This window comes from Gopherus evgoodei, chromosome 14, assembly GCF_007399415.2.
Source record: "Gopherus evgoodei ecotype Sinaloan lineage chromosome 14, rGopEvg1_v1.p, whole genome shotgun sequence".
NCBI classification, from domain to species: Eukaryota; Metazoa; Chordata; order Testudines; family Testudinidae; genus Gopherus; species Gopherus evgoodei.
In genome coordinates, this window is record NC_044335.1 from 11,218,218 (window position 1) to 11,231,246 (window position 13,029).

A 13,029-nucleotide genomic window follows, 5' to 3' on the forward strand; every position below is an offset into this window, starting at 1 on the left:
CCCAGGGACCTGCTTGCTGCGCTGGTGCATGGAGCCAGCTCTGGTTAAGGAGTTACACAGGCAGGAGCCTCAGTGTTTCTGCAGGCAGCCTGGGGGCAACTGACCTTGCCAGTGAAGTCTGTACTCTGAAAAAACATCAGACCACAGCACAAGGCACTGTCTGGGCAGATCCCAAACACTCCTGCAAGTTTATTAAGAGACAGGCTCGCAGTATGATCACTGAAGGCGGGGGGAGGAGAGGGGGGACCCGGCTGCAGAGCTCTCAGGCCCCCATTCAAAAGGCCTGCAGGTGCCCGGAACTCCCGCAGGGGGCAGGCGCCTGGTTGAGCAATCGAACAGCGCCGAGATTGCGGGGGCGCCGGGCGGTGCTGCTGGGCTATCGGGGGTCGGGGATTAGCGGCGAGGCCAGCGCAGTGCCAGGCGCTAATCCCAGGCGAGCCACCGCCCCGGCCCCTCTTGCGACACGCGCTCGCAGCCCACTCCCGGCGGGCGGACCCCGGGCCCGGCGCTTCCTGCGCCGCGGGTTCTCGTCCCTCCCAGCCCGGGGCGCAGCTGGGGATCGGCAGAGCCCAGCCCCTGGCTGACTCAGGAGCCGCAACCTTCCCTTAAGTGCTGGCGCCGAGGCGGGGGGAACCGGCCCGGCCGCGCAGGAAGCAGCTGCAGCTCCAGGACCGCGGCGCTGAGCATGGCCAGGCTGCCCCAGCATCTCCTGCTGCTGCTCTGGGGCTGCCTCTGCCCGGCCTCCGACGCCGGCCTCTACTTCAGAGAAGGGCAGCACTGCTACAAGCCGGCCCCGCGCAAGCCGCCCGGGCTCAGGTGAGCGCTCGGCCCCGCCGCGGGGGGCGCCGGCTGGGTGGGGGCGAGGGGGCCACGTGCCACGAGAGGCGGCTCCTCGGAGCCGGGATCACGGAGAAGCCGCTGTCAGCCTCTCCCGTGCCGGGAACGGCCCAGGGGCGCTGCCCGAGCCAGCCAGGCAGAGCGCAGCAGCCGCCCGGAGGAATCAGCTGGGGGTGAAATCCTGGAATGTCATTGCGCACGTGCTGCCGAGACCACCCCGGCCCCTCATTACTGCACCCGCGGGCGTTGCCCGGCGCTGCCCGACCCGAAATGGCTCCTAGTAACAGCGGAGAACTCCACCAGCCCAATTAGTTTCGTTAACATCCGTGCTCATCCCATCCCTAGGGAGGTGGGGAAATGGGGAGTCTGCAATTAGCCCCCGTTTCAGCAGAAGGGCCAAGGCTTCTCTAGGGGCAAATGGCCAGGACCCAGCTCCTCAGAGGGAATTTGGTGCCTAAATACCTTTGAGGATGTGGGCACAGGGTGACTATTGAGGGGACAGGGATTTGCACTGCTGCCAAATTATTCCTTGATACAGGACTCCTGAGCATTGCAGAAGGGAGACAAGAAATCCATCCTTTTGGTTTTGAGAGTAGAACAAAAACAGCATGAAGCCTGGATTGTTTAGGGTGACCAGGCAGCAACTGTGAAAAATCAGGACAAGGGGTGGGGGATAACAGGAGCCTATGTAAGAGAAAGACCCGAAAATCAGGACTGTCCCTATAAAATCAGGATATCTGGTCACCCTAGGATTGTTTCATGTGAACTCCTGTGAAGGGCTGCATTGGCCAGGCCTCTCATTTCTGATGTTAATCCCAGCTGTCTAACTGATAGCTGTTTCTGAGCTAACACTAGTCACAAGACCATATATAGAAGGGCATTAAAGGTCATGGTGGCTAGAACTATCATGTGACCTCAAGCTAGGATGGAAATTCTCATACATCATTGTGAGACTGGAAGCTTTCCCCCCCCCCCTCTGAAAATATAAAAATCATCTCTGGGAAACAGGCTTAACTCTTACTACTTTGTTTCCATATAGAACCTACCCTCGACCTCACGAATACCTGGACATCGCTAAACTTCCCCCGAGCTGGGATTGGCGAAATGTAAACGGAACCAATTTTGCCAGTACCACTCAGAACCAGCACATTCCTCAGTACTGTGGGTCTTGTTGGGCTCATGGCAGCACCAGTGCCTTAGCAGGTACTTGTTACTGGGTATCTGTTGTTAGTGGGTACTGTTTCCTTGGCAGCCAGTCCATTTTCAGGATCCCTCGCATTCTGAATCTCTGATTTGGGGGAGGGAGGGTAATCTTCAATTTGCAGAATTATCAGCACTATTCGGGGTTGTCACTGCACAAGACAAAGGGCTTAACTCCTAAATAGCTTTGAGTATCTGGGCCAAGGTACCTGCCCTACATAAGACAGGGGAGAGGGTAAGGAAGATACTAAAGTGAAGGCAGGTTTGGTGGTAGCATATGTTGTGGGAATTCCCCAACTGGCAACTGAGGGGAACTTTTTTTCCTGGAGGAATGTTCCATTGTGGCAGGGGTGTCCTCCCTTGTTTAGAATTATACACAGATTAAAAAGGAAAAATTGGAGTGATTAAAACACATTTAGCAGAAGGGACATTGCTTGTGGGGTGGGAATGTCACACGCCTTTCACTGTACAGTTCTCTTCTCCCTCTTGCATTCAGTCACAGTTAAGCCCCAAAAGCCAGGAGAAGTAGGTAGATAAATTATTCTAGCAATACAGTGAAAACCGTGATATAACTGTAACTTCCCTTTTTGGGTGGGGGCAGCAGCTCAGCTGGAGTTTTGCTTTCGGTGGAGCAGTTTCTCTGTTGCCTCTTCAGGGCAACAGCAGCAGTGGGACAGATGCACGTGGGGCTGGGAGCACGTTACAGTAATTCCCCACTTAACATTGTTTTGATCTTACATCCCTGCTCAGTTACAGAACATGCTCCATTTAAAGTTGTGCAGTGTTTCACTATAACATCATTTGGCCACCTGCTTTGTCCACAGTTGGCAGCCTGCCCATCAGCTTCCCTACGCCGGTCCACACACAGCGCCTCCCACCCACCAGCAGATCCCACAGATTGACACCTTCCCTCTCCTCCTGCCCTTGGCAAGCAGCTGGCTTGGGGTATTCAGGAGGGAGGGAGGAGGAGCAGGAAGGACTTGGTGTGCAGGCTCCCCCTCCCTCCTCAGTACTGTAGTGTATGGCAAAAGAAAGGGGGCAGGGGGGAAAGAAGCAGGTTAAGGGTGGGGGTTTGGGGGAAGGGGTTGTGGGCAGGCCAAGGGTTGAGCCCTCCACCTCTGGGAAGCTGCTGCTGCACAATGTGCTTCTCCTAGCCTACAGCACCTTCAGCCTCCTCTTGCCTGCAGTGCCAGTGAGCTGTGCCTGTGTGGGGTAAGGCAGGGGCACCTCCCAACTATAGTAACTGTACTTTATGGCAAATTTTTCCCTGGAACTTAAACGTCCCCATTTACATTCATTCCTATGGGGAAATTGGATTTGCTTATCATTTCACGTGGTCACATTTTTCAGGAACCTAACTACAATGTTAAGTGAGAAGTTACTGTATACAGGTTGAGCGGACACACTGAAGAAGTGGAAGTCTCACTACCAGTCACTCAGGGAAACAGAAGTACAGGTTTAATTGCTGGTGTATATGATGCTCTACAAAACACATGCAGATGCCTGCAGAGTTTCTGTTAATCTGGATAGATATAATATATAACCAGTGTCTGAGGTGGAGAGTGGTACTAAGTATAAGGGAGGAACAGAGAGAGGTGCAGAACAGAAACTAGGTTGGAGGCAGTAGGAGCTGCTGGGGAAACTAGTTGGGGACAAAGATGGAGTTATGAAGAACCAGGATTTTAACTAATCCAAAAATGCAGATACCCAGGCAGGGCTTGGTGACCATGTAGATCAGAAAGCTGGACTTCAGTGTAAACACAACTGAAGTTTCTGACCATCTTTATTTACAGTTTTGAGAAAAATTAAAGATGCCCAGGACATTAAAAAAAATCAAATATATCAAAATTCCTTAACTTTAGTAACAGAAGGGGTGTCAAATCTCTGCTTCCTTGCTGTCACTGGCTGACTAGGGAAGTAGAGTGGAAGCTTTCTCAAGCCTCAGGTGAAGCAGTGGGAGCGTCTACTTTTCATAAAGAGCTCTTCTCACGCATCTGAGAAGAATTAGAATGATCATTCTGATTAGGTTGGCAGTATTACCTAAGGATCATGGCCTCATCATAGTAAGCATTGTACAAATGCTTCTTATAAAGTCCCTTCCCCTAAATAACTCAGTCTAGCAGACAAACAAGTGGGAGAGCAGAGAAAGCAAGGAGGTGAGAGAGCAAATAAGGGTAAACCAGGCAAGTACAATTGGGCATAAACTGTCAGAAAATTTGGCCCTTGGTCTCACTGCTGCCTAAATCTATGCAGACTTGAGATTTGAGAGCTTAGCAGAACATCCCATAGACCTGGGATCTACAGCCAGCGTTACTGGTGACCTGGGGCAAGTCACCTGACCTCTCCGTTTTTCCTTTATCTGTAAAATAGGGATGGTTATACTTCCAGGCTTTTGTAACGAGCTTTGAGATCTGTAGATGAAACATGGTATAGAAGAGCCAGGTATTATCATTAGTTACACGTGAGGGCTTTCATAACTGGTAGAGGATGTTAGGATTTATCTAATTAAGGACTGAAATGAAACATGTTCATCCATATATATCTGCCCCTGAAGCCAACTCTGAATGGAAAACATTGGCTGCACCTGCAAAACATACAGACACCATCATTTTGCCCACTCCGATTGGTTCATGGTGTGGGCACCTAGCCATTCTGTTAGCATGAACTACTGTAGGCTTTTGCACCCACATCTGTCTGCAGATATTTAACAGATGTAGCTAAGGAGACATAGCTGAAACATTTGGCCTGTAATGAGTTACAGACAACAGTAAAACTAACAAGCACTAATTATTTATTCTTTTGTTATTACCACAGACCGCATCAACATTAAGAGAAAAGGTGCTTGGCCTTCTGCCTACCTCTCTGTTCAGAATGTTATTGACTGTGCCAACGCAGGGTCCTGTGAAGGTGGAGACCACACAGGTGTTTGGATGTATGCTCATGACCATGGCATTCCAGATGAGACCTGTAACAACTACCAAGCCAAAGACCAAAGTATGGCAACAGATTGCAAACCTTCCTAGCTACGACTCACTCTTATTTGGCAGGGTTTGGTATTCGCTTTAAAGGAAATTAAATATAATTTAGCTAACACATCCATTTCTTTTTCTGCTTCTAGCTACTGCTGGCTGCTTGTGAAGCACCTGCTATCTAAGTAGGAGCAGCAGATTCCCTTAGAGAAGCTATGTTTGGGTTTTTTTGCACCAGAGTCAGACAGCATAGTGTGTTGCCATCATGTCTGAACAAGCATTCACCATGCAGGCTGCTAATCTGAACTCGCTAGGCACTGATGTGCATCGGTGCTTTCATGCAGTAATATTTAGAAGTGTCATCTTAAGTAACCAGAGCAGAACTTCAGTCTATTATACTTACTTGCAAACAAATCCCTTGAGTTGTTTCTGTAGCTCCACTGAAGCAATTTAATTATTTGTATACTGAGACACTTATCAGGAAGTAATTTTTATAACCTACAATTGAAAAGCATGTTTGAAGGCTGAAACAGATAAATAGCACATAACCTTGAAAGATTATTGACTGCGGAGGCCTTAATTAGCAATCTGAACTTGCAGCTTTATTTAACCTGAAGAAACAGTTTTCTCTGCTATATTTAATCTTATAATTATGGCCCCTCAAAAGGAATTAATTTTTTTACATTATTTCATTGAATAATTAAACTGTAAGAAGAAAAACACTAGCTTGCAATGTTAATCAAATGTCACTGCTTCTTTATAGCATGCAAGAAGTTTAACCAGTGTGGAACATGTGTTACCTTTGGGGAATGCCACGTGATAAAGAACTACACCCTCTGGAAAACTGCTGACTATGGCTCTGTCAGTGGGAGGGAAAAAATGATGGCAGAAATCTATGCCAATGGTCCAATCAGGTAAAGACAGTATCACAGGGTAAGAGTTATCCTGTTAATTTTCTTTTAGTTGTTCCCAGTTTATCCCATGAAGTTTGCAGAGCCTCCTTATGTAGCTCATTGAGCACTTCTTCACCAGAACAGGCCTTAGCTCTGAAGATTATGTGCTAAACTTTTGCAAGATATATTATGATATAGACCCACGTAGGTTAAGAACTTTTCATTTGAAGTGAAAAGTGGGTGATGGATACTGTTCTCCTTTAGTCTACTATACAATTATTTTTGAATGAGAAAGCTCTTTTTGCTTGTTACAGTTGTGGCATAATGGCTACTGCACAGCTGGATGCGTACACTGGAGGACTTTATGCTGAATACAACCCCTCTCCTATGGTGAATCACATTGTATCTGTGGCTGGCTGGGGTGTGGAAAATGGAACTGAATACTGGATTGTTCGTAACTCCTGGGGCGAACCATGGGTAAGGAAGAGACAGGAGGGATGTGCTCAAAATGATTGCAAAATGAAATGCATTTTTAAAAACTCCAGAAATTTCTATATCACAAGTTGTACAACTAGCTTGTTTATAAAAAACTAAGTTTCCCTCTTAGCCATAGGAGTTGTCTCAATCTATGATTTTTAATACAGCTGTCAACTAGGAAAAAAATCTAAACTGAATGTAATGCTACCCCACTACAAACACCACCACAATGCAATAGCAGGCCAGCCTCTGTGCGGTGTCAACTCCGCAAGTCCTAATGCTGCGCTGATATGTGTATGCAACTCCCATTGAAGCCAGTGGTAAATAGCTATTGGAACCATATCTCACAAAGCTATATTTGGCTCTGGATAGTAGCATATGGAAATGAATTCCTGGCTGGAAACAAATGAGTTTACCAGAGAACCGCTATTTCAAATAAGCTCGTTTTGTAAATCCCACTCAGACCCTTTGCAGGGATCTGCCTTCACCTCTAGTCACCCTTGCTCTGCCCAAAGTACACTGCTTATGAGACAGAAGTTACTGTGTTACTAATTTATAAACCTTTTGCCAATACTAATGAAAATTAATTTACTATAGGGTGAGCTGGGCTGGCTGAGGATTGTGACAAGCGCATATAAAGGTGGAAAAGGAGCCAAGTACAATCTCGCTATTGAAGAGGATTGTGCCTATGGGGATCCTGTATTACCTTGATTGTTTCTTGATTGGGGTACTTTCTGGCTTTGAAATTTTATTTCCCACCCCCCCCTCCATCAAGGTGTGTGTGTTTTTTGTTTTTTTTTTTAATTAAAAGGCAGTTTAACTATTCTGTAGTAAAGAATGACCAGGCAGTTAAGAGGAATTCGCTCAGATAACCATGATGTTTTAGAAGTGGAAAAACTGCCTCTAAATTTTTAACTTGCACTGCATATTTAAAAGCAGCTGTTAAGATAAATTTGCTTATCCTCTGCTTTGTGTGCCTGGTACTTACCAAACAACATATCAGAAGTTATAAGTACAAATCCTCTCATTGGAAAAATCATTCTCACTTGTCAATATTTAATCTGAAGAAATATATAAGATTTGTTTTACACTTGTAACAAAGGAGGTTTTCCTTCTAGTACAAACTTTAAAGTTTGCTCTAAGCAAGAGGTAGTGATTTCTTCTAAAAATTTGGGTTTAGACTTGCAAATTATATACACAAAGTAAATATCACTGAGCTACATAAATACAGAAACCGTACTGTTTTTTGTTCTCTATTTTAAAACTGTGTCCTGTAGTCATTCTATTGTTTCACTAGTGCATGTCTTGCACTGCAGATTGTCATTTTTATCTGATTGAAAATGATGCAACAGTAACCAAACCTCTTTAAAACTACCGGAAAATGTTTAATATAAGCACTGATTGTTATTGCCTGATACTTTCTTTACTCTAATTCTAGGCTTTGGTATTTGAATGGCTGTGCTATTTTTCTGTACAAGGACAATGACAGGTGTTTTTTTTAAAGGGGGGGGGAATGGGAATAGGGTTCTAATAAGATATAGCTTTTAACATGTGCTCTTACCATACAAGAAAAGATGGTATGTTATCTTCCTCTTTCTTGCTACTCAACCTTATGTGCCTAGTTCCCTAATGGTGTGAATTACAACCCAAACCATATCAACTATTAACTGAACCACAGTTATTAAAATGACATTGTTTCTTATGTGAAGTGATTAGAGGGTGCACAAATGGATTGTTAAGAGTTAAATGGAATTTGTTTCTCAGCATTAACTTAGTGTGACCTATGGCAGCCTCTCTTGGCAGGGCACAGACAAGGTTTAAACAGACTCTGTACTTTAATTAAATGCCAACATGAGGTGCCAACGAAGGATGGGTGAGAGAATAGAGCCACCTTCAATGATCACATATGTATATGAGTGAACTAAGGACACCTACAATTGCACAGAAAGTGAGTGCCCCATGTCACCAAGGGTCCTGCTCTTGGACTGAGATGCTAATCAACCACAACCTACTACATGTTGCAGTATGTACTGAAGGTCACATTTACCTAGAACAGAGATTAGGGTCTGCATTTCAGGTACTCTACAAGATAGCAGTGAGCTACAGACTTCTGTTTTCCATTTTGGCAAGTTAAGAAGAAACTGATCTTCCAATGTCTTAAAATATCTCTAATTTCAGGAGCCAGCTGCTTTTTTGTTTTAAATGAAAGTTTAATTGTTCATCTGTGACCTACAAGTGAGGAAGCATATTACTCATCTACAGTTGTTTCATTGTGACATGGGCTTTATTTTACAAATTATTAGCTCCATCACTGTCCCGCTGGTTTCTAACACCCGTGCTGCTGCTGCTTTGATAAAGTAACACCAGGTCCAGTCTTTACCTTCAATCTCAGAGGGAGAGTTTTAAGGAGGATAATGAGGTCATTATCCTGATGTTTACAGCAAGCCCCTCCCAATCACAAGGGGCAGGAGAGGACAATGTATGACAGTGCCTGCTTGGAAAGTTAAGAGGACAATGGAGGTCAGTCCAAGGCCGGAGTCAATGTCTCAATAGCAAATCAGAGATGGTAGTAGGGTGGCTATGAAAGGCTTTTAGAGTAAAGACAAACAGCTTTGTTTGGTGAGACAGAAAACCGAGAGCTTATGGAAGACTGCAAAGAGTTAAAGTTGGGTGTCCCTTCTACCTACAATACTCCCAGAGGTGCCTGAAGCCTTGTACTTTAAATGTTGACAAAGCACTTTGGAATGCTCTGGCACCAAGAACAAGGAAGCACTAGTTATGCAAAAGATTCACCACCTTTGAGCAATGGGCCAGTGTTATGGTAGTAATAAACTAGAGTTGCTGCAGCAGCACTGAGACTGATTCCCCCTTAGGAAGCACTGTCCCCCTTACTCAACTACTACAGATTACAGTCTGATAGAGAGTCCCACTTGTATTGGGAGAAAAGAAGGTTCTTGCAGTTCTGCAGAAGAGTCCACAAACAATGGCAAGTTATCTTGTGTATTAGTGCACCCATGCCTGCGGTATCTCATTACCAGAGACTCATGAACACATTTGGCTACTTTGAGGGCTTGGTTTCTTTTTATGAATGTCACTCTAAACAACAATTTTATGCCCCTTGTTAGTTACAAGTGCAATTTATCTGGGTGAAATTAGGGCATATAGATATCAACATTCCTTAAAATAGCATGGCAAGTTTGGCTTCTCTGTGCCCCCATTTTTTTCCTGCACATGTTTGTGTGCAAAATAACAGAACACCCCACACAGTTATGTTTTAAAAAAATCAGGCTAACCATATAAAGCATAAGAGAAGTCTCTGTCAAAGTACTGTTTATAAAAATATAAATTAGAATCTCAGTGTGTTTATTTCCACAGTTCGTCTCCACACTAAATTAGTAAATGCTAAAGTAATAAAAAAAGCTACACCAAGAATGTTTAGATATATTCAGATAATTTAGCTACAGTCCCAACTGTGACATGGTAATGAAACTTACCAGTAATGTTTAACACATCTATTAAAAAAAAAAAAAAGCTAGAATTCTGAACAAGGCTGCTTTTTGATTTGTCTCTCAGTACAGAACTAGCCTTGATTATTACAACTCAGTTTGTGTTCCACAACACACCTAGTTTTTCAGAAGGTAATTTTGTAGGATATTCAGAACACTCATCTGTGGAACGCAATGACGAGAAAAATCATCCTGGGTTCTCCGCAGCACAGGACTAATTGTGTGCTCATCAAATCACACGATCAAAGCCTGCATCATTCAGGGTTACAGTCACTAGAAAAGTGGTGTGCGCACACGCACGTGTGTGTGCGTATACACACACACATATATATATACACACACACACGATCAGTAGAAGAAACTTCTACAAGCTGTGAAAGTAACAAAACACATCCTTGAAATATGACTATTTCTCATGCTGCTCTTAGGCTGGCAAACTGATTTTTGTAATAAAAATATCCTGAAGTATTAATCCTTGTACGGACTGACCCTTTCCCAAAGATGCAACAGAAGATCTCCAGAACAAAGTTCAAAGTTACTGTGCAATATGAATCAGCAAGCATCTCTACACTTCTTCCTTGTTGGCTGCCACTGTATTATCCAACTAGAGAACCCTACTGGTGGTGGGCATAGCAAAGAAGTGATTGTCCATAACCTCAGTATTCATGGTGCTCTGCATTCTTGTTTTTATCGCTTCCTTAGTTCACCATAATGAAGTTAGATTTGCAATGAGCTTAAAAAAAAAAAGATTTAAAAAAATTGTTCAGCATGTTGTTTTAGTTATAACTGCTTTCATGTGCAATGTCTACATTATGTAATTGATTTGTGACAACTCACTAGGTTAAAGTCTAGGGAACAGATATACCCTTTTTGTTCTCAGGCGTGAGTGTGCTATAGAGGCAATAGGAAGGGACTTGCTCTGCTATGCAGCAGCCTCTCTAGAAGCACCAGTGAAGGACTTTCAAAGGAAGTCCCATCTAGCCATCCCTGATTAACAGAAAAATCTCTCCACATGGGTCTTTAAGAGGAAAGGGAAACTAGAATGTACACAATAGTGCCTGTATAATATATTCTATTAACTGTAATCCCCCTCCCAGAAATATCTTCAGAATGTAAGGGCGTACATAAGGGAGTGAGGGTAACAAACATCTTACCTATGAATTCTGTGACAGGGTCATGTTCACCTTCTGTTTTAATAGTGCCTGCAATGCTTTCATTCTCTAAGATTGGAAGGAAAAGCTGCACAAAGTCTGAGGTATATGGAGGAGCAATCACATCCAGTACCTGAGATGTCAGACAGAAAACTGGGGGTTACTTTTCCAGTTTGGTGATTGGCAGAGACAACTGATTTGTGTTACCCTCCTCCCTTAAATCAAACTGTTGGTATGTTACTAATTCACATTTCTTTCACACCACCTCTAGTCTCCAGCCATACTTCAGCCATGTGCTGCCTCTAGCTTGCTGATGTTGCAGACAAACCTGTTTAGATCACTACGGGAACTCCTGCCCTCTGAAAACAGTATGCCATGTCCTAGAGAGCGTCCAGTGTTAAGCATATATCTCAGAATCTGATGTGTCTTGAAATACGGGTATTTGTAAAAATCAGCAGTTTGGATTAGACTATTGGTAGAAATTACCAACGGATATAAAATCTATATTAAATCTCATCTGGTTGTGCGTTAGTTGTCCCTTTTCAAAGCAAAACCAACAAAAAAAGCTACATGAATAAAAGTGAGCAGCTGACCTCAGTAACAAAGTATCTAATGAGTGAGATGTCTGTGTCTAGTTTCTCCAGACATTTGCGGATATAACCGACGACAGGTAGGACATATCCTCGACTGAGTAAGTGAACCATTCTGTCCAGAAGGGTTTTCTTCAACTCCAGCTGAAAAGACGAGAGGAAAAAAAGCCATGCATATGAATCAGAATCACCTAAAAAAAGGTGTTATTGTTCATCCTTATCATTTCAGTCTGTCAAGTAACTTTTTATGATGACACTATATTCTTGAAGCAAGTTCCACTGGGAATGTTGGTGCAGCAAGATCAGTCATCATGAGTCTAACTAACAGATAAGGAGTAACATAAAGAACAAATCCTTTAAGTATCACCTGTTCCATGACATCAAGCTGGGAGTGTTCCGTTTCAAAAAGCTTGACAAGAAGTTGCAGAACTTGGGGGTGAAGCAGCTGATGGCATGTGCTGATCTGCAAACATGAGGCAGTGTTAGGATCACCAGTACTTCTACTTTAAAAGACAGTTATTCAAGCAGGCTTACCCTTATTTTCAGTTATTGATCCTGTGCTCAGTACAGAATTCTTCAGGATTGGAGGTGTACAACTGCTATTCATCCCTTTGCGGGCTAGAGTTGCCAACTCTGGGGGATTTGCTCCAGGAAATCCCATCTCATGGTACCAAGCAGTTAACTTGGGGTACTGAAATGGATTAATCTCAGTAAATTTACTGGGTTACAGTAAACTGACTGATGTAATCCAGTGTGAGACTTCAACGGACTTTGGATCAGGCCCTTAGAATCATTCCACTCACAAACCTAAATATTGCCATTATCATCACCACCCAGTAACATATCCCTTAAGGTCTTACCTCGTCTAGTAACGCCAGATGCACTGGAGTGTGATCAGTCTGAAGCTGAAAATATCGTGGTTCTGACACTGTCCAGTCCACCCACTTTAATACACCCATTGCCACCACAGGAAACCTAAACAGAATAAGCTCCATTAGACAAACTGATTTTAGATACTCCATCCTAAAGCGTGGTCTTAGTCTTGCCTACAATCAGCTGAAAGTTTCATATTTAACTTAGATTAGAATTAATACTCAGAGAGGAAAAGAAATACTCTTCCTGCTACCAGCATGTTCACAACAGGCTCCACTGACAAAATAGAAGGAAACACTCAGCCTAGAGAAATTCCATTTCCGTTCACAAGGATGCTCCTTCAGCAGAGAATGATATGTCCCATACACAGTGGGCAAGAAGAGCTTTCTCCACGTAATGTACTTTAAGGCTGAGCAGGCCCAAGAATGTTCCAGTCAGACTATTCAACATCAGCTGTCTAAGACTTGGGGAAGGACTGGTGTGTGTGTGTGTGTGTATGTGTGTAAGGATTGTTATGCTGAGAAAGATTCATT

General features: G+C 43.9%; 2 protein-coding genes across 4 annotated transcripts in view; one reads left to right on the forward strand and one right to left on the reverse strand.

Annotated features, from left to right (window-relative positions):
* Nucleotides 1-8,185, forward strand: CTSZ (cathepsin Z). Its single transcript, XM_030532842.1, has 6 exons — nt 1-816; nt 1,877-2,040; nt 4,852-5,031; nt 5,770-5,920; nt 6,214-6,376; nt 6,974-8,185. Exons 1-6 carry the CDS (start codon nt 686-688, stop codon nt 7,085-7,087), a joined length of 903 nt encoding a protein of 300 aa, XP_030388702.1. The 5' UTR covers nt 1-685; the 3' UTR covers nt 7,088-8,185.
* Nucleotides 7,159-13,029, reverse strand: part of NELFCD (negative elongation factor complex member C/D) — a 15,812-nt gene continuing 9,941 nt past the window's right edge. For 2 of the 3 annotated variants that reach the window (XM_030532839.1, XM_030532838.1), the window contains exons 11-14: nt 12,484-12,598; nt 11,991-12,086; nt 11,627-11,767; nt 7,159-11,166 (exon numbers count right to left, since the gene is read on the reverse strand). In XM_030532839.1, the coding sequence (XP_030388699.1) occupies nt 10,903-11,166; nt 11,627-11,767; nt 11,991-12,086; nt 12,484-12,598 (616 nt within the window). In that variant the 3' untranslated portion in view covers nt 7,159-10,902. The remainder of the gene's footprint in view (nt 11,167-11,626; nt 11,768-11,990; nt 12,087-12,483; nt 12,599-13,029) is intronic. The other variant, XM_030532840.1, reaches the window with a different exon arrangement.

Excerpts from the sequence above, each read along its gene's own strand:
- CTSZ (XM_030532842.1), top strand. The coding sequence starts at position 686 with ATGGCCAGGCTGCCCCAGCATCTCCTGCTGCTGCTCTGGGGCTGCCTC. Across the intron at positions 2,041-4,851 it reads CAGCACCAGTGCCTTAGCAG|ACCGCATCAACATTAAGAGA; the intron begins GTACTTGTTACT and ends TTATTACCACAG. Across the intron at positions 6,377-6,973 it reads ACTCCTGGGGCGAACCATGG|GGTGAGCTGGGCTGGCTGAG; the intron begins GTAAGGAAGAGA and ends AATTTACTATAG.